Below are 22,195 nucleotides of genomic sequence, written 5' to 3'. Positions count from 1 at the left end.
TGTCACTAGAACTCCAGAAAGGGAGTCAATACAATTAGTTCAGTTTACAAAGAATCATACGTAGAACCACAGAATGGGTTGGGTTGAAAGGGACCACAAAGCCCAGCCAGTTCCAGCCCCATGCCATGGGCAGGGCTGCCCCCCACCAGCTCAGGCTGTCCAGGGCCCCATCCAACCTGGCCTTGAGCGCCCTCGCCTCCAGGGATGGGGCACCCATTTGAATTTTACTAGCAAGTGTGTGGTTCAAATTCATTAGTACACTGCAATACACAGATAAGTATAGTACAGGGACAGTTATTTGTGGAGGGTAGAAGTTCTGGAATGCAAAAAAGCTCTTCTCCACAAGAACCTGCTTTCCATATAGTACATAAAAGGAATTTTATTCTGGGCCTCTGCAGAGAAGAGATATACACTATAGAGGATATTTTGCTGAAATAAATAGGGAGGATTTATATCTGCAATTCCATTAAGAATAGCAACTGTTACACCAGTAAATCCACCAGATCTTCAGAATACACTGTATTGTTCACTCCCTGATAGTTTTCATCCCTAGGGCTACAAATTTGGACTGTTTCCACAGAGGTGTATCAGAACCTGTTTTCTGGGGCCTACAGCTGACAGAAAATAATCTGCACAGACACCTGAACTCTCTTCAGTTTTTTTTGAGTAACATGTACAAGCACTTCTGGACCTCACTTCTTTCCTCTACTGTGGAACTGGAATCTGGTTTCTGTTAAGAACAGAGAATGAAGGTTGAGATAGAGGACATCTGAGACAGTTCCTAGCAGGGGTAAGCTTTTTGTTCTGGGGTGTATGCCAGACACTCTCTTTTCCAGCCCCAGACACCTTCTTCACCCCAGGTCACTGTATTTTTTGCTTTCCTTCACCAGCAGCCAAACACTCCTTTCCTTTCCCATCTAAGATAGCTGTTCATCTCTCCTGACAGGACATACCCATCTCTGCCAGCTCACGTGGGCAATAGTCCTTCTTTGGTCCACTGCCCCAGCAACCTCTTGGGAGAAGCAACGCTCTCTTTCTTGCACCTTCAGTGCTGCACATATCAGCCTGAAGCTGAAGTGGTGAATCTAGGGTGCTCTTTTGACTTATGGAAAGAAATCCTAGTTCTGCCAAAGTCACAGACTTCAGAGGGTTCAGGCAACATTTCTTTCCAGATACTCAGAGACACAAAGAAACACTCAGCAAATCACACTTCCTGCTAACTCCACAAAGACTGCAATTGTTAAATGCACCCAAGTGGAATATGAGATTACATAATTAGATGTGGTTTGAAAGCTGTGACACCACTAGCCACTATGACACGCAATATTTAAAAGCACAGAGCTGGTCCTCTGCTAACAAAGCAAACCTTTCTAGGGTAGAAGTAACTTCTATAAATCCACTCGGAGAAGATGTCAGCAAACATCTGCATCCAAGCACACCTTCACCTATCTCACCAGGATGTTTTTCAAAAGTGTACTTTATATCTTGAACCTTAAAGTGGTAATACTCATCCCAAGAAGAAAAACACAGCAAATACAACTCCTTGCAGTACACAAAAATGTCTTCTGCATTTTTTATCTACTGTAGTACAAAGTAATGCAAGTGGCATAGATTCAAGGGAGAAAAATTAAACATAAGCAGGTTAAACATTGTCCCTATGATCTGGTCAGGAAAGAACATCTGCACAACAAGCCAGAAAATATGCATGATTTCGTTTTAAATAAATGATCACGTACAAGTCACTGTCAAGAAAAACACCACCATGTGAAAAAATATGAAATAAAAACAGAATTAAGACACTTGCTTAACTATTAATCACATGAAACACAGAGGTAACACATCTCTTTTCCCTGTGAATGTACAACTCCAGTATATAAGGTGATATTTTTATGTTTGCACAATAAATGTCACAAAATCAAGTATCCTAATTTTAACAAGGAACTTCACCTTGGGCTGTCTCCCTCCCTCCCTCCCTCCCATTTACTGGAATGTGCAAGGCTTGGCAGACAGCACCTTCTTTCCCTTGCTCTGAATACCATGGTTTCCAAGGTCACTTCAGCACCTGTGCTTGGATGTAATGCTAAGGTAATCCTCACAAGGACAGCGTGACTCTTCATCCCTTGCTAGCTGTGGGTCTATACAAAACATTAATCAGCACACTACATCTGCAACGGAGGGTGAGGTGGGGTGGTCCTGTACTCAAAGTATTATGCAGTCAGCGTTCCAGCCATGAAGCTCTGAGGGTTGAAGCTCTCCCTGAAGTGACATCCCAGTGTGTTTCCTAACAACTTAGTATCCAAGAACCTTGAAATGCATATCCCTTTAGCAGATCACCTGATTTTTCTACTGTTGCTATCTACGATTTTGTGAAGGACACTTTACATTAAAATGTAAATTGTTTCCTATCCAACTACCTTCTCCCTTCTCATTTAAATAAAAGCTATCATTAACTGCACTTGAAGTGAAGTGCTAGTGATACGCACAGACTGAACTGATGCTGTAGGGACACTAAACAAAAGCCAAGACACTGGGGTCTAGCTATTAAAAAGGTGAAATGATCTAAGTCCCTTTTGTTCTGAAAACATCCTTTAAATTGAGAAAGTTTAGTTTTCAAGGTATGGAGGATTTGGGGAGACACCTTTTCTTTTGTGAATGACTCCTGAATTAAAAATGAATCTTCTATTGATAGCTGAAAATTCTGGAGGAAAAAGGCAAACATCTCGGCATATTTTTAATGAAGTATGTAGAAACTGCCTAACTGCAGTTATCAGCACCAGGAGGGTGAGGCATCCCAGTCCCCATCACGGGACTCATTAAAGAGTTGTGAACATACTGCATTTAACTGATGAACTGAACACCAAAGTAGACTAGACAACAGTTTAGACCAGATACTGGCCATAAGCTAGTTTTCATAGTGGAGAGGAGAAGGACAACGTAGTTTGATTTACAGGAGGACTTGCTTTTCATAACTTTGACCAAAAGTTTGTGTGTTAGTAAGCACATGACCCAGCCTTGCTGAAGTCTGTGAGATTAACTACTGACACAAACTTAGGCACATATTTAAAAAACACAATGGAATAGGTTGGGCATGGTTCTACCCCACCTCTAGAGCTGCCAGCTGTAACATCTACAACAAGAATGATTCTCTGACAAGGAAGGAATGCTGGGCCCAGAGTTAATAATAGCCAACTAGAAAGTTTGGGCATGACCTCTTCGTCCCCTGTTTGAGGGGGAAATGATGAATGTGAAACTAAAAGCTGGTTACTAACACAGAAAATCTGTCAGACCACTAAAATACTACGCTTGCATAGCATCAAGCCCTTATAAATGTTATCTGTATGGGCAGAGAAGGCGAAGATCCTATCTGTGTTTTCTCACAGTACGTATTTTCTTAACAGTCAGAAAACTTGTAATAAGGATTAGAAAAATAAGATTTCCCCAGGATTGGTGTCTCTTCACAAAAGCTCCATTCTGCTCCTGCTGTCATGCCTGCATGAGTCTACAGGAATGTAGTGTAGAGTGAACAGCTGATCTTGCTTGGTGGGACTGGTGCAGCATGTCACTGTGCAAAAAAAAAAAAAAGCTGTACTGACCTCTCTCTTCAGTCTTGGGGCTTAACTCTTCTTCTTTTTCTTCCTCATCACTGCTGGAGCTCTCTGTTTTTCCCTTCATTTGTTCCAACTGGTCCAAGTTAACCCGTCCAACCAGCTCAAAATTACGGCTCACCTTTAACAGAAACACTTTTGTCAGCGATCAGCACAACCATTAGCTACTCAAGAGAAAAAAAACACATACGGCCAAAGCCTGCTCAGCCAGAGTTGACATGCAGACCTCATCAATTTAACAGTCATTTATTTTCCATGATTAGTTTTTCACCACTTAATCAGCATTTGTCATTTTGATATTCAAAAATAATGCCACTCAGTAAATTCTCCTAATTTCTTCCTGTTTTTGAGGTATTAAAAGTAAAAAAGTCCAGGAAATGAAAAACTCTTTAAGTTGTATCCTAACTGGACCATTCAACCACTATGATCAAACACGGCTATTGCACATCCACACTGAAGGAAAACGATTCATTCAGCTTCATGCATGAAAGAATGGGTCCTTTACTAAGCACATGGCTGCTTCATGCCACATACACTTTCATTCATTAATAACAGATTAGTTCTCATTACAAACAGCTGCAAAGTGCTTTGCAAACTGATATATAGGCCATAATGGAAACACTTCATTCAGCAGTCAAACTCAGCTATGCCTAGGGTGAAATGCAACAGCTACTAAACAGCTCAGAGCAGCAGTATGAAAGCAGCAGCTTAGGGCACAGAAGTCGGGAACTCTTCCGCATACACCAGAAAAAGCAGAGGAACAGTCCAGATTTACAGTGAAGGCAGACTGTGGGAGCATGACCAGGATACCACAGCTAATACTTGTTGGATGACAAGTGCCCTCTGAGCTCGTTGATCACTGCTGAGAAGGATTTTGGATTCATCTTTCATGCAAAAAGACAGCCCTCCAGCAGCACAGGCACTGAACCACAGAGGCAGAGAGGATGGAGAGAGAGGAATGAGTGCAGTACAGCACCCCTTGCAAGATGCTGAATGGAATATCAACCCCCACTGACTAACTTATATACTTCTACAGAAAAGGAAATGTGAAGGAACCAAAGGAGCATGTGAATTCAACTGTAGTGTATCTCCAAATAGCAACTCTCCTAAATGCAGTGGAGTGCAGGTAATCCGGTTCCTAGAGCTACTACATATAGATAGCCAGGATGAGGCTCCCTGACTTGACTTGTTACCCATGGAGACTCAAACAGACAAGACCACATGCAAGACACTCAGTTCAATTCCGCTCATGCACAGGAACTCTTTAAGGCACAATATATCACTTGTGTATCTAAGCCCTGAACACAGACAAGAATTAGTAAGACATAAATTACAAAAGAGAGATGGTGAAAAGGTACCCTACACTACCGGGAACATTACTGCAGGTCCAAACCGGAGGAGAAAACTAGGTATGGGAATAGTCTTCCCAGGCTGATCCACTTTAAAAAGAATGAGGACCAATGCCTCCTGCATATGGCCCGAACAGAAGATGCAGAACATCTCACATACCACGTGAACTGCAGAAGATTCTCAAAGAATAATAAAGAAGAGGGCAAATACACATAGCAGGCTAACTTAAGTTCACAGAGTTTGCTTCTACAAGATTTTTGTTGTTTTTTTTTTTTAAGCGTGTAGAGTTTTGTTGGGACTACTTATCTGCTAATACTGTCAATATAAATACGTCTGGTGATAAGAAAAGTGTTGTTCAGTCAAATAAGTGGGAGCGAATTTCAGTGAAGACCTGAGTGGGAGTTTTAGTGAGGAATCTGCCTCTTAACAGGCAGAGGCAAATAGCTGACTCTCTGGAATGGTGACAAGAAAATACTCTGATAAGTACTCCAAAATATATTTCAGTTCAAGAACTGAAGTATCACAGAAACAGAAATTCAAAGCTAACAAGAGTCTGTGGAAAGCCTTCTAGCGGATTCTCAGAGACTGATTCTCAGAGACTGGATTAGGTCTGCACTCAGAGGCTCCACAAAAACACCAAAGCAGTCTTAAGCTAGGACCTGATTATATTTGCTGTTTATCTTTCCCTTGTTAGATGTAAATAGGGATGTATTGCCCTCTTTGTTATTAAAATATGCATGGTATGACATGCTACTGAAGTTTCTAGAGCAATCTGATGCTTGGAATCTCCTGCCTTTTAGACAGGCTGAATTACATAGCCTTAATGTTGTGTCATAATGCTTTTTTTTTTCCCCTTTAAATAAAACTAGCATTCACAAGTGCCTTTTCATGATGATCATGTTCTGCATAAAATAGTCTGCCAGTTCTGGTCATCCTGAACAGTTTCGGAAACCATCAATTTTGAGCTTCTGAGGAAAAAAAAAAAAGAATAATAGAAAACAGGAGTTTAAGGTCAGTGTGGAATTTGTTTTCAGATAGAGGGAAGGAAAGCAGGTTGGCTAATCAGAGTGTACAGAGTAATTTAGGGTACATGCAAGCATAGCTTAAATGCAGCATTTACAAGGAGATCATTAGAAATTAAAACCATTTGAAGCTTACCTTGTGCTCATCTCGAAGGTGAGCATCCAGTTCCTCTGTGTGTTTGGTCTCATAATAGCAGAGTTGGCATTTGTAAGGTTTCAGTTCATTGTGCTTCTCTATGTGCTGCTGCAAGCTCTCATCGCTGGAGCAGGTAAAGGTACACTTATCACAGCGGAAAACAACTCCCTGCAAGTACTTTGATAGTTTGGAACGGCAGACTTCAATGGGAACGACCCGCTCTTCTGTAGGAACAGGACAAGGTTCACTTAACAAATTTTACTAAGTATCAGGCCATGTTTCAACAGTGTGGAAACTACCACCTACACAAGGAACAGAACCTCCTTTAGGGGTATGCAAGTCTGCCTGCATAGGAGTGGGAACCAAACTCGACTAACACACACACACACACAAAAGCCCACAAAATAACTTCTCTGCAACAACAGGGTCAATCCTTCAAGGCTACAAATGCAACTGCTCTTTGGGTAACAATGATAGGAATGGAAATCTGGGGGATGAATGAGACTCAATCTGTGACCAAGATGCAGAGCCTGCGAATACAAAAGCAGTCATAAATCAGGCAAATCAATAGACCATTTTTGTCCAGAAATGGCTGCTAGAAATCTAATAAAAATGGAAGGTGCAGAGTGCTGTAAAAATCAAAGCTGGTATTCTCAATGTCATATTCAAAGCCCCTCAGTGGTGACTGAGGGGGCAAGTAAGGCAGTGCCTTTTCCTGGAAGAGGCCATGCAGTCCAGCCAGCAGCCGAAACTCCCAATGCACCCATAACTTTCAGAAAGCTCAGACTCAAAATCTGTGCACACATCATGTCACGCATCCCACAGTTCAGGTCAGGGACATAGGCATGTACTGCAAATGGTGTCACTGAGTTTCTAAACTCTTCGCCTCTCAAATAACGTACATTTAACAAAGTAGTAATTAATTTCAGTCTTTTTACAGAGTAAGAATTGGATGTGTGTAACACTCATCCACTGTGTTTCCACAAGCTGTGTGCATGAGGGAAATCCCAAGTTTAACCTTTCAGCTGAAGGTCACCAAAAAATCCCTTACAGACCAATTATGAGCTTCTGTTACTCAACTGGGCTTTTTAATTAACACTGAACTTTAGTGCCGCTATCCCTTACGGACTGCAGATTAGAGGAGGATCCTCCTCATACAGGTCATCCTGAACAACAGGTAAAAACAAATGAGCAAAAAACCGTAGGCCAGAAACTCAGTTAACATGAGGGGTAAGGGCAATCCTCATATGGATCTGAGCTAATGGTCCCTTCCCTTTAGTGAGGTGGGTAACATCGCTTCCAAAGACAACTAAAGAAATACAGACTGCTTTATGGCTTTTCTGGAAGGTGGCAAAAGCTCCACTATTCTCTCATCTGTAGCCAACTCACACACTACCACTGCTCACGAGACCTGTTCCACAGCCCATCAAAATACTCCATCCTCCTCAGCTTCTCCCTGTACACTGAAGCTTTCCTACCTCTTGGCTTCCTCTTTGGCCACTTCAAAAAGTAAAACTTTTCCCAAAGCTATGCCTTCGAAAAATGCTGAGGTCTTGTGGTTCTTTTCTATACTAACAACGTCTCTAGCTATACAGATGCTGACTTGTGGCCTTTCAATGTGGGAAGCAGGGAAGGGAAAATAGTCTAAAAGACAACAGAATCTGACGTTGTGATTCTGTGGCCAGAGAAAGACTTTTTTAGAAGGTTGTTGCCACTGTGTGCTTTTGGACTTCCTGAAGGAAGCGAAGCAGCTGGTTTCAAAAGTGGAAAAGCCAAGTTAAGTGTTCAAAAAAAGAAACACCAACTAAAATAACTGAAGATTCACCTTTCCTCTAGCATATGGCATAGATTTAAAAACAAACACCACAGAAACATTTTATCTACCACTATGAAGCAATGCAGCATCTCCCAACTCACATCAAGGAAACCTATTATCTCACAGACAATCACACATATGCTCATCAAATGAAAAGCAGCACAGTAACATGAGAAAAAACGAGATAAAAGTAAACACCAATTATAGCCTGAAGGATTTTACTTTTAAGGGATGATTTAGAAGCTTTACATGAGTATTCATAGTGAGTTTCCTCCAGGCAATGTCTTGGAACTTCCAGGGTCATCTGAACCCAGAACTTCACATTTTGTAAGGTGATGTTCCCAGACCTGTTTTGCCTCTACAAAGCTGTTTGTATTTAATTATTCATTCAGACTGCATTTATCATACATGAACAACTGGCAAAACTCCAGCAAACCATAGAAGTTCCTACACAAATTGAAAGATTTAGGTTTTTTTTTTTTCCAGATGTAGACTTCTTCAGATTTAACAACATCTAAAAAAGGACTCCAGTGTATGCCTCATAAAAAAGATGTCACAAATTGTGTAACCGTAGCAAGAAGTATAAGGAAAAAATAAAAATATCAAAACAAACACCTAAACAGCATAATCTCAGTTTAAGAAATTTAATCTTAGACAGAAATATCCAGGTTAATTCCAGTGCAGATCAGAGAACACACTGAAAGATCACCAATGCACGAGGTACTTGCAGTACAGCAACACAAAGCAGACATGTACTTTTTCCCTCAAGGTATAGATAAAGACTGGCTTTATCAGTCCTTCAATATAAGGAAAAATCTTTACCCAGCAACACACCATACTATATGTGACTCAGTTCCTTCCCTTAAACATAGACCAAGCACAAACAGTCCTACAGACAAATTATTTGGTATGTCAGGTGTTTGTCCATATGTATTTTTGCCATAATCAATGTAAATCGTAATTACAATCACTTAACACATAGCATTTCGTGCTCCATTAGCCAAAAGCAAGCAGAGCACAGGCGTACGTATGAATGAAGATGTGTCTACAAGGGATAACAGCAGAAACAACCATGTGCATGGAAACAGGATATTTAGCATTGAAGCCTTTGGGGAGGTATATTAAGTTGAAAATTTCACTTTTTTGTCTTGAATTTACCAGTCAATAGAAATGGATGGGATTTCTATTCAATGAAAGAAAAAACCCTATCTGTACCAGCAAGAGAGTAAAATGATCTCAAAAAGAAGAAAATATAAAACCCCAAGGACTTCAAAGTAGACCTAATACCGATCCTGGTAAGTTGCATCAGACCTAGACATTTATTGTGTTTCAAAATGTGTGATGGGAATGGTACCAAAAAGGATAATGAAACTGAACTGCACTGTCCAGACTAAGTTAAACCCCAGTTGCTCTGCTGGCTGTGGAGCAAGATTTCACTTTCTTCTCCATAGAAGGTCCCCATGCTTGCCTAGCCACACTTCATCTCTTCACATGCCTGCACAGCAGAGGACCAAACCTTCCAGCTGTGTCAATCCTTTGATACAGCTCACCAAAAGGCAAGGAGCCTGTGCTTTACATGTGCCTACAGAAGGGACACTGAACAGCTTCTACACTGATAAAGAACTGATTGAACAGAATAGGTTACACCTGTAGGAAGACTCTTGGATGCATCCTGTTTCCCCACATCCTTAGCAGGAAGCAAATTCCTCATGTAATTCTTTCTTATAAGCCATTCAGCCTTATAGCTTATAAGCTTTAGCCCTGTATGAGTCAACTTCCACAGCCACCTATTAAGAGACACATATACTCTCCACTTCAAACACATGCTGTTTCATCAAGGGCTACAGCTGCAACAATTTGGAAAGAATATAAGAATTATGCATCTGTGAACGTGTCTTTTTACACTGGATGAAAATTAAATATTAAATAGATCAAATGCTTCACTCTTGATTTTACATGCTGCACTACTCCATCTACCTAAAAAATTAATTTTTTTTGGACCACAGTTCAGCACCATGCTCATTTGATAAATACAATGCCAATAAGAGGAAGGATATCTCAGACTGTGTTCAGCGTCTCTCAGCCTCTCTCCCATGAGAGGGATTTAACAGTGCATGTTAAATCTTGTCAAAATCATCTGCTTCATATGCCAAGCAGTAAACACAACTGAAAGGTTATTTTTTGTTTTATTTTTAATCTGGATACATGCACTGGAAATAACTTCAAAGGATGACCATACTAACTTCACTACCATCACTTCTAAAGCCTGAGAAGATCCTTGTGCTTCCTTCAGTAGATTCTTTAGCAGCTAAGCTCCCATTTGCATTAAAACTTATTTTACTGTTTTACCTCTTCCAGTGCAGTGGGTGTATAATCATACCATTTGCTACCAGTTGTTTCAGCAGTGCAAGGACTCAAGGCTGGTTTGTGCAGGTGAAGCAACAGCTAAACAAAAGAACAGATCCGATGTCACTTACTCAGGAGGTAAACAACTCCCTGCAACTGACCAGAAACATCTCCGTAAAGGTAGCACAGCCTCTTAAGCTCATGAAGTGCTCTTCCACTACTGCAATGAGACACTCCCGCGTAAAGTCTATGTTTGATGGAAACTCTCCTAACTAAGTCCATCATTTTCTCCCTCATTTGATCTATAATTTAAAAAGCAGTGTTCACTGGTGCTCTGGCAAGTAACAAACCAGCACACCCTGACATCACTTGGTACCACAGGGTTCACTGCACAGGGCCTAACTAAACCCTCTTCTCCTCCGAAGTGAGTTACTTCTGGAATATGTCCTTAAGCTGGGCAAAATCTGACACTGCAACACCTTCAAGGACAGGAAATGAATACATCTGCCAAACTTCTACAACCAAAGAAAGCAGCTTTGTAATGTGCATTTTTAATCACTGGCTGGTCACTATTTCCCAGATGTTTTTCTATCTGCCAGCAGATAGAAATCTGTATCAAGTCTGCCAACCTCACTCTTTTGGTACAAGAAGGACTTTAAGTAACCAACACTGGGAAATTGTATGTTACAAGGAATTACGTTAGCACTTGTCATGCCAGGATCCCCTCCAGCAAAAGATGGCATGCAAAACTTGTATTTGTACACCACCAGTATCCTACTGTGAAACTCTGCCCAACCTGCAAGCAGGCAGAGTGCCATCCCACCACATGGGTTGGGATTTTGGCAGCCAAAAGACTATCTACAAGCATCAAATGTGATAGCTATGGGCAGGAATCCCAGCCCACAGAGCCCAAATAGCTGTCTCCTCGGAGCTAGAAAGCCTGCAGTTAATACAGTGTAGAAATCCCTAATTCCACATTTAGTTGGGTTGAAAAAAGAAGGGAGAAGGGAAGATGGAATTGGAGTCTTAAAGAAACACTAGAATAAGCTAATTCTTGGTTTGATCCTAAGAACAGTAAAACACATCATAAAGAGAAAAAATTCAAGCAAGCAATCAGGAGATACTCTGCGACCTCTATAGCTAGCTGATACACTGTGCTCCAGAGTTTATGATAGCAAGGACTTTACAATAACAAAGACAAAAGCAGGAAACAATTTTGGCTTAGATCAAAGCTGCATATTATGGAAACTCTCAGTAAATGCGTGCTTGAAGACTGTTTAAATTGTTTTTAAGCTTTTCCTCTGGAGAGGTTAAATCTGCCCTGTTTCAGCACCAGTTGACTTTGAACTCTACAGGAAACTAGAAAGATGTATCAATCAGAAAGGAACAAAAGATAATGAAGGGCTGATGGCCGATTTAACATACTTGTGCATATGCAGAGAGGAGAAAATTTAATGAAACCAATCTGAAAAACAAGGGCATTGTTCAGCATTTCTCTTATCAGACACATACAGTACTATCATTACCTCTGTGCAGAACTATATGGTCAATCATGTTGCGTTTGTATTTGGTGTGATATAGGCAAAGAGGGCAGCGAAGGTCTTTGGGTCCTTCCTCAGGAACTGCCGAATGCCCAGCTTCCACGTGCATAGTAAAAGCAGATCTGCGGAATACGAGAGAGAGATGGGAGCAGTCAGAAGACTTGTGCAGCGAACGATGAAGTGTCACAGCTCTATAAGGGAAGTGTTGTGTAAAACAGTACAGATACCACTCAACCTTGTCTTCATAGTGCCACATGGTATTTCAGCAGGGCTACTCACATGAGTAACACATGAGAATTTGCAGGCTTATATCCTCAAGTAACTGACACACATTCCGACAAGATACTCATTTGCATGGGTTCCTCTATAGTCACATTGCTGTAGTTAAGATAACTAAACAATTCCCATCTTTCATGCTCATTATTTATCTTCAAGTGGAAATATTCTGTGCATTCAACTTTTAGTAACTTGAATCAAATCTATTAACAGTTCTGAACTTATAGAGGTGAATACAGATTTTTATCCTTAACCACCTCTATCTTTGTGGGATAAGTCCCAAAACAGCTAAAATGTTTGGACTTGGGATATGAAACACACTTGAGCTCAAAGTGAGCTTGTCACTATGCAGATCAGGTTTAAAGCATCAGCTATGAGGACCTGAAAATCCAAGACTCCACTTATTAAGGAAAAGGAATTAATGAATACCCTACAGCACCCCTGAACAAAAAATCTCACGCTGCCATTACCTTAGCTGCATATTTAAAAGTTGGAAGAGGCATGCAACTACTCCTCCATACAAAAGAAACTAACTACACATTTATCTGATCTCTAGCTCAACTACTGAAATGAGAGATATCTGTGAACTTGGCAGACATGGCCAATTTTTTTTTACTTAAAGTAGGGGTAAAGGGAGAGTGGAGAGTTTGCCACACTGAAGGTCCCACTGAAGTTCTGCGAGACTGTCAGCTTGAGCATAAAACAGCTTATTAACACAAGTTGCTCCGGGCACAATCCAGTGACGTCTAATTTGTACAGGTGTATTCCTACCAACTTCAGTGAATTCTTTCATGCATTCAAGTTTCCACAGTGAGCTGAAGAGGGGATTTGTAAGGGCTTTTTTGCCTTTTCTTTTGTTAAGAGAGAAAACATGGTGTACTTTCAAAAGAAGACACAATCCTTGCATGTTTGAGACACCACATGAAAGACTACAAATCTTTTTCGTAAATATGAGCTTAATTAATAGGCACTTGATTAAAGATGATTTTATTTCATCTTGGTAAAAGGCATAAGATGTGAACAGACTGAACTGGGTTGATCATTGGCAATCTCTAAGACAGAGAGCAATCAGGACATAAAGCATAAACAGCAAATTATATCACTGAGGCAGGGAGGGTCTGAAGCAACAAAGTCTACAGATGCGTAGCTAGAAGTTGCTCCTGTGTGGATTCACTTAGCTGAGAGAAGGTTTGTGCTCAAGATTTTATTCAACAGAATATCTCTCCTGTACCCAGTCATACTGTATATTGTCACTAGTCTCTTAAGAACTTAACATATCTGAGACCTCTGATGGCAGCTAGGGGATCTAGGCCCAAGGGTCCAGCATATCAGAGGGAAACAATGAACAGCACATGTGCATAAGCCTTTTTTCCTTAGAGAACAGCAGCTAAAATACACACACACTTGCACAAAGACAGCTGAGATTTTAAATTTTTCAACATCTAACTGAATTTGATAAAATGCCTTTCTATGCTATCAGTTACTCTGCAGAGTGCATTCCAGCTAGATAAATAGTAAAAGAAGTAAAATTACATGAGAGGAGTTTCTACAGAAAGGGTGTACAATTTCTCCCATCTCCTCATGTCCCTTACTTACCCTATGCTTCAAGCCAGTTGCACCAGAATATGACCTTATTTTTGCAGAGAATACTTTCACACGTGAGGATAAGAAAAACCCTCTAATTGCTTATGTTAAAGAAAAGCACTACCTGCACCATCTCCTTCAGCAAGTAAAAGCTGCTGCAGTGCTTTCATCTGCAGCAGATGGTACCAGCTGCTGTAGGAGAGAGGAAAATGGATTACATGGATGCTGCTGTGATCTGGCTTGGCATTTCCTATGTTCCACTCTCTGGTCAGCAGTGGCCATGTTTCTGCTGCTACAGCCAGCTCTCAAAGATCTCAGAAGTCTTTTCAAGAGCTAAAACACCCTTGTGAGTTCAGTTTATCTGTTTTCCACAGTACTTACTTAAAGCCCGTATAAAAGGAACAATCTTTGCACTTGAAAAGTTTTTTCCCTCCATGCTTGTCACGGTAGTGACGCCGAATACTCTGGATGTAACCCGAGGAGAATTCACAAAATTCACAGTTAAGGACGGCTTCCGTTTTTTCCATTCCTGCAGCACTCCCTGAAAGAGGGATTGGACTGACGTTGTTGTTCCTGGCTAAAGCTGCAGACTGGTAGTGGTTCAGCTGCTGTTGAACATCAGGAGGCTCCGAGTATGAAGAGTCTGCAGAGAAAAAGAGAGAAGTTGCGCATCAGCAAATCTGAAAAGATCTTCTCCAGTACTTACTGACTTTCACAAGTGTTTGACCAAGATATCGAAATCCACTGACAACTTTCTAAAGAGATTAAGAAGTAAAGGTGTAGCACTTCTTCTAATCTAATGTGAATTCTACTGTATGAAAGTCAGTATAAATTATGTTTTTTAGATCTGATTGGAGACAGGGGGGAGAAAAGATGACAGCTTTAAGTTAAAAGTAGTCTAAAAAAGAAGTCTTCCCTTAAGACTTTTTGATTCGTGCAAGTAAATCGTATTAATCGTATGGCTGAGTGTTTACGTATTTCATACATCTATCTGATCAGATCCACTTAAATATTTTAAGCCAGTTAATACTAGATGAAGATCTGGCATAGGATACACATGAGTATCCTATCTAAAAGGGAAAAAAAATATATAAAGGGAAAAATAAATTGACACTCTTCCCTACTCATTCATGGAATTATTGAGAAATCCACATTAAAAATTAACTCCCACAAAATGATAAAATTTTACTTTGTCACATTTGAAGACATCTTCGCAAAAAGTAAATTCAAATACTTTCAGTTCAGGATGTTTGAAATCAAGTCGTCATCAGGATGTATGAAGTCAAGTCATCATTTAAAAATAAAAAGATATTTAATCATAAATTCCAGTAAAGCAAACTTCTAAACCACTTTTCCTCAAAAACTACTAAGTTTTGCTAAACTAAGAAAAAGACCTCTTCCTATGGATACATCTGTACAGACATATCCCTTCTAAAACCAAGCAGAACTCAGTCACACCACTTTAATGGCACATGGAAAAATACAGCCCAGAGATATCTCTGTACTGAAACCAAAAGCTGTAATACTTTAGTTGGACCCCACAAAAATGGGCAGGGTGTGTGCTCAACCTTTCCCAACACAATGCTTGAATATAGAGATTAGGAATTCATCTCCTTTGTCCTATATAACCCACAGCTGCCTGTGAATGGCACAAATGAAAGCAGATGAATAAAGTACAGATGAATTTCAGTGCAACTTTCCTGCAAAGAAGACAAAAGACTCTTTTCTTAAGCTTTTTGGAGGAAGGAAAAAAAGAAGAGAGAAAAAAAGAAAAGTATTTGGGATACAAACTGTACCAGCCAACTCCTGCTTTGATGAGAACTTCATTTTCCAAAGCTTAATTCCCTGAGGCTAGATATGTGGGAATTCTCTAATAGATATATATACTATCCATTATAACCAATTAGTAAGAAGAAACAAAAGGCAAAAAAGCCTATACAGTACTCAGCATGGGGACTCCTCCACCTGTCTTCAGATGAGTAAAATGTTCACTCTCTTTTCTCATTATCAGGAAAGAGAGTTATACATGCCTGAGAAACAAAAAACAAACCAACAGCAACAGAAAATCCAAACACACCAACAAAACACAAGTTAGAAATGAATGTCTCCAAGCTCCCTTGGCTTCATCTCCAGGTGTACAACAGAAACAAAAGCAGACATGAAAGATTCTGCTAAATGAAATACTTATTTGTTTTTCCTATCCAAGGCTCACAAAGAGAGGCTGGATTACAATACAACATTTATCAACTTTTGTTTTCACCACTTATACAGTAGGTTTCCCCACCATGGAGGGCTCAGAGTGAGCTCCACCCACTCAAATGTCGAGCCTTTCTTTTCCCTTTTGTTTGAAGCAGGCTCCCCACCAGATTAAGGTCTAGTTAGTAATTTATTTTCTGTTCCTCAGAAAGAAGGCATCAAGAACTTCCATCACATCATCAAAGTTCCCACCCAAGGCCTCACTGACGTCCACTCCAAAGAAAGCTGCAGGTTTAAAAAAGATGTCCAGTATCTATTATTCCAGCTTTCAACTTGCCAATAAGCATGTACATACTTCTATGGAATCTGGTACGTGAAAACTGCAGGGATAGCTATATGACTACACAGAAGTATAAGGTAGCTCTCCTCTCTCATCAGGAATAGCCAAAAGCAAATTCTACCTTCAGTGTGTGAATTCTTGCTCTACTTCAATGTGGATTCACAATTGTCACACATTACAGTGTTTAGTAGATCGCTCTCTTACAAAGGTAGTTATGAAATTTACAGAAGAAAGTCAACTGAAGAGCTCTTAAGGAGAGTCTAATACTTAAACCATGGCAGAACACATGTCCCTGACTGCCTGTATATGCTTTCCCTTTTGCCTTGCCAAAAGCTTTCATTATTTTGCAATCCTTCTGATATGCAAGAATTAGCATTTCCTGAAGATAAACACCCAGTACTAACACATATATAGAACTTCTGTTGGTTTCTCAGAATCAGCCTGCCAGACAGCTCTCCTAGTATGGACGTAAAACTCAGCTCCACAAGGAAAAATTCGTCCAAATTTCAAATATAACTAAAGGCATAGGAGGCTTCCCACCAACTTCACCAAGCACTGAATGACACTGCACATGCCTACTCGAAAACGAGTGAAGGCATGGGAGAGACAGAAACTGCCTTGAGTTTCTTACAATCGTGCCTTTCAGCACATAGCAACAGAAGGGACTGTGAGCAATTAACAGACAAGGTGATGGAGGCCTTGGGATTATTTATTTATTTATTTTCAAAAGCAGCAACTGAAGAAAGGGCTAGGGAGGCAAATAAAAAACAAAACAAACAAACAGCCAAGGAACAACAGTACAGTGATTTTTAACAAGCAGCACAGCAGTACTTTCTCAAACTGGCAAAGCACTTCTATGTGTGCACCTACTCCATTTCTGCTTGAAGTGTAGGCTGATGCTCCAAATTGCTCTGTGTGTACTTCGGTGCAAAGCTGACTTAGATGTTAATCAAGTCCTATAAGCACTTTTTCATCTACTCAGGCCTTGAGCTGGTGTACAGCAACCCGATGGACACCTTCTGATGGTGTTGCCACAACAACAGGATGCCTGAATCTTAAGACTGGAGAACGAATGAGGAAGAGAGAAGATTTTTTCCCTCAGAATGCCCAGTAACCAAGTCATGGCTATACATGTTTGTCCCATCTCAGCCTTTTTCCTGTACCCCAAGCACAAAGGGTTGGAAGCACTCCAGGAAATCATTAACAAGTTTGGCTGGAAGCAGAAATTGGGCCTAGGCATACATGTGTGAGAAAAGTAAAATGGCCTTAAAAGACTACATCAAAGTCAGAAAACAGAAGAAAGACATTAAAGTAAACAAAAGGAAGAGGTAAAGAATTTATACTAAGTAATGTAAAACATGAAGCCAAAAAGAACACACAGAAGGAGAGAAAATTAAGAAAAATGAAACACCAGGAAGTACTGGTTACATGTTAACGAAAAGAATGATGTTTTCTCTTTCATTGAACAGCCTCAAACTACCACAAGAAAATAAATGACAGAATACTTAGCCCTGATAACTAGAAAGAAAAAAAAACATACCCATGTTGAACCCATTTTATAAATAATTTTATCCAAAGTGAAGGTAAAGACCTTACTGCACAACTCCGAAAGCAAGCTAACAGCATGGGATGTTCTGAAGTAAAAGAAAAGACACCTACAGTCATGTCAAGAGGCACAAATTAACAGTAACTGAACAGTGGCAATATCGCAAGTCTCATGACTAGAATTTTGAACACATCTACCTACACATTACCTGCACACGAAGAATAGCAAGGTTAGCAAGTACTTTACTTCGTACCAGCACCCGTGGATCTGAAAGACCACTGTTCAAATACATTGGCATTCTCATATCCAAATGGGAAAATGACTAGTTGAAAGAAAAGCAGAAGAAATGACTGTCCGCATGGTGTCCCATCAACACAGCCGTATCTAAATTGCTGCCATGTGCTAGTTATAATGTGTAAGAAACTTTTATTGTCTCTGCAAGGAGTGAAGAAGACAGCATTTCCAGAAGTGCCTACAGCACTTCAGTGGCAGGTAAGTGATTATGCCATACTAAAAACTTTACCCAAAGTACAGACACAAAGTGCTTGTCAGTTCTCCTGAAAGTCATTGCCTTGTCCAAAAGGGCATTCACAGGCCCCACTACAATGCAGTGCAATGGTGAAAACTCAGCTTGATACACATAGCATACCCTGAAACCATACACAGGGGAAATACACATACAATGAAAACATACCACAAAAAAAAATGAAAACCCAGTTTTCATGGATCCTCTGCAGCTTCTAATGTGTTTCAGATACCTAAAAAAAGAAAACTGAGATTTTTTCAGAAAGGAAAAGAAAATAAAGATGCTGATCCAGTTACATAAGTTTACTTAGCAATAAAATGATGTTTTAGTTATTTTTAAGGATTTTCAGAATTATCAATAACCATGAACATAACAATAAAACAGACAAAAAACAGACAACTACAGCAAACAAAAAAACCAGACCAAAACACCACTTGGAAAAGTCTAAGCAACAGACAGTGACTAACCATTGAGAAATGAAAGAAAAGCTGTCTATTTAGGGCAAGAAATCCAACCATTGCTTCACCCTTTCAGGGTGAACAAAATTAGATAAATCTAAATGCAACTACTTATATGCTTGTGCAACCAGGGATAGGGATGAAGGGAGAAGCATTGTTCAAGATAAGTAACTGTTCAAGCACACTGGAAAGCATGTTTAGTAGAAGATAGAAGCAGATAAAAATGAGGACATCATGTTTTCCTAGTAAACTCACATGGAAACATCAAAGTCAAAAGAGATCTGCTTCTGAGAGGTAAATGAAACTGCAGAAAGTAATGTTTGACATAGAATGTATAACTAGCTAAAATAACTCCATGGGAGAAAAAAGTTATTGCATAACAATATAGGCCTAAGACATTATAGATCTCTGTGAAGAAGTCCTCAGCAGACCAAAAGGAACACATTTGGAACGTTATTTAATTTCTTCTGAATTAATTCACACTAAGGAAGATTTCTATGAAGGAAGATAGAGAAATTCCAGGGAATTAAGAAAAACAACAGACATATGGAAACATATTTGTGAAAAACCACACAGATGCAAAACTACACACACAAAAAAAAAAAAATCAGCAAAACCACAAAACATATGTTTAAAAGTAAGTAATATCAAACTATTAGTCATAATTATTTTAAAAGGATTAAGTTATGGCTAGTAAGTTCAGTCTAGAGAAGAGAAGGCTCTGGGGAGACATTATAATAACCTTCCAGTATCAAAATGGGGCCTACAGCAAAGCTGGGGAATGACTCAAGAGTGTAGTTATAAGACTAGGGGGTAATGGCTTTAAACCGAAAGAGGACATACTTAGATTACATATAAGGATGAAATTCTTCACTATGAGAGTGGTGAAGCACTGAAACAGGTTGCCCAGAGAAGTTGTGGATGATCAGTCCTGGAAATGTACGAGGTCGGGTTGGATGTAGCTTTGAGCAACCTGGTCTAGTGGGAGGTGCTCCTGTCCATGGCAGAAGGATTGGAACTAGATGTTCTTTAAGGTCTCTTCCAACCCAAGCCATTCTATGGTACTATAGAGGCTAAGAGTAAAGGTTATGAGATTTAAGAACAAAATTCTTTCTGAAACATAATGCTATTCAAAATTACTAGCTCCAGGAATGGCAGAAAAGCATACAGTCATGAATGGCAACATCTTGAAAAGTGGGAGGGTGACAAAGTAAAGTGTCATACAAAGATTGTCGAGATTACACACATTTGTTCACTTTATGCCATACAGCACTGACCTGGAAGGAGGAATATGTGGGAGGGTGAAATGTTCTGGCAATACATTAACTGAGGGGAGAGGAAGATGGAATAAGATTCCGAGGGATGCAACAAAACATTCATGAAGAAGCTTAGGCAATCTACTGTTAAGGAAGTCTTGTACCAACTGTATACGGAATTTTTATTCATTTTATGTTTACAAACAGAATATGAACTTAAATCTGATTTTTACAAAAAAAAACTTCACATTGGTGGGATGTTATGAATGAGACTGAGAGGAAACAAACTTTGTAACCTTATTCACATACTCCAAAAGATGGAATAAAACACTAATCAGAAGGGAAAGAAAAGAACCCGCTTAATGTTCTAGCTACATATTTTAAGCGTTTTTAAATTTTAAAAAAGCCTTGTTGGAGGAATTTATTTCAGTACTACACGTAAAAGCCTCTTTTGGGTCACTTTGGACTATCTTTTGCATTTAAGAGAAAGATATGTATATGTCCAAGCTTCAGAAGAGCTACATGGACTATGTAGTCTTGCTTATTCAGAAGAGCTAAGAAACTATAACTATTCTTCTTTATAATTTTGAATTCGTTTTTATGCACACACCTTTATCTGAACAGGACTGAGACAGGATATATATACTATGCAGCTTCTTGTGCTACTGTCAAAATCATTTAGAAGGGACAAAAATTTGACCTAAGAAGAAGGAAATAAAGAATTTTATCTTAAGAATCCTTCACATAGACAGATTCTGTGTTGCCTGTTGAAGCACCTTGAAGTTTCACAGTTGAAATCAAGGAGATTATAATACTCTGTGTAATAAGAAGCAAAGAAAAAGAGGTAGGAATTACATATGATTTAGGAAGGAAGAATGCAATTGATTAAATAAGTTATACCGTGCTCCTTCCTTCAAACGAGGGACTAGTCCAAGAGCGTCACATGTCACACATAATTAAAAACATTACTTAACACTTGGTTCTTTAGAGAAGTAATTAATATCCATATTAATGTATATAAATACCTGAAGGGAAGGTGCAAGGAAGTTGGAGCTGGGCTCTTTTCAGTGATGTCCAGTGACAGGATGAGAGGCAATAGGCACAAGCTGAAACACAGGAGGTTTTGTCTGAACATCAGGAAGCACATCTTTACTGTGCGGGTGACTGAGCAGTGGCACAGGCTGCCCACAGAAGTTGTAGTCTTCCTCCTTGGAAATACTCAAAAGCCATCTGGATGTGACCCTGGGCCACCTGCTCTAGTTGGCCTTGCTTGAGCAGGGGCGTTGGACCAGATGGCCTCCAGAGGTCCCTTTCAATCAGTCTGTGTCATTCTGATTTTGAATTTCCAACACTACCAGTTCCTATTATCTTTAAAGATAATGGGAAAGGCATAACATGGCTACAAACACTGCCTGAATTCTTACTACACTCAACCAGTGCTGTGATTTGGAAGGATCCATTCTGGGTGTCAAGAAACCCTCCATCATATAGCTACTTAATTTATATTTATCCCTTCTTCTCACCACTACCAGTAGAATTTATTTGCTGGCTTCAACTCAAGTTTAATTTTTCTGCAGTTCTTCAGGTGATTTGGTTACTTACTAGTCACACACACAATCTTCTTAAAACCCACGCTGCTTTGGTGGCTGATTTACTGATTGTAAATGTTCTAAACAATATTGTCAAGTAACTATAGCATTTGAACCCCACCGATTGCTTTCCCCTACAATGTAGAGATTATCTATGTGTTGTGTGCATTGTTTCCCTGCTGTGGGCATTTATGTTCTTCCACCTCTATTTATCCACTGCCTTCCGTTTTAAGTAAGAATGTTGCAGGCCAAGACTCTGTTGCCACCAAACTGTTCAACTTGTCACCTTTCAACCCCCTATTCTTATCAAGTATTATTCAAAAAATAAAATTCCATAATCTAAATATAAGGTGGCACTGAAAATCGAGTCTTCTGTCTACCTGTCAAACATCAGGATCTCAATGTGTTTACCAATTTCCAAAAACGCATAAACTGAAAAGTTTTCTAGCTGCTCCTTATACTGAAATAAATTACATCTCATAAATGGAAGTGCTCTAAGAGAAGAAAGGAATACAGACAGCTTTGCAACATGCTGATTTAAGCAACTTGTGCACGGGTTCTTTTCTGAAATGATTCTGTAAACAATCAGGCAATGATCTATAACAATT

At 39.7% G+C, this 22,195-nt stretch overlaps 1 protein-coding gene across 11 annotated transcripts in view; it reads right to left on the bottom strand.

The window, feature by feature from the left end:
* The window catches only part of ZNF462 (zinc finger protein 462), a 92,108-nt gene that overhangs the window by 2,668 nt on the left and 67,245 nt on the right, over positions 1 to 22,195 (bottom strand). For 6 of the 11 annotated variants that reach the window (XM_021379549.1, XM_021379546.1, XM_021379550.1 and 3 more), the window contains exons 8-12: positions 21,024 to 21,104; positions 14,058 to 14,319; positions 11,802 to 11,938; positions 6,114 to 6,337; positions 3,594 to 3,726 (exon numbers count right to left, since the gene is read on the bottom strand). In XM_021379549.1, coding sequence (XP_021235224.1) covers positions 3,594 to 3,726; positions 6,114 to 6,337; positions 11,802 to 11,938; positions 14,058 to 14,319; positions 21,024 to 21,104 — 837 coding nt within the window. The other 5 variants (XM_021379551.1, XM_021379554.1, XM_021379553.1 and 2 more) reach the window with 3 other exon arrangements.

This window comes from Numida meleagris, chromosome Z (assembly GCF_002078875.1).
Source record: "Numida meleagris isolate 19003 breed g44 Domestic line chromosome Z, NumMel1.0, whole genome shotgun sequence".
Taxonomy (NCBI): domain Eukaryota; kingdom Metazoa; phylum Chordata; class Aves; order Galliformes; family Numididae; genus Numida; species Numida meleagris.
Note: the sequence above shows the minus strand (reverse complement) of the source record. Positions and strands in the feature narration are given on the sequence as shown.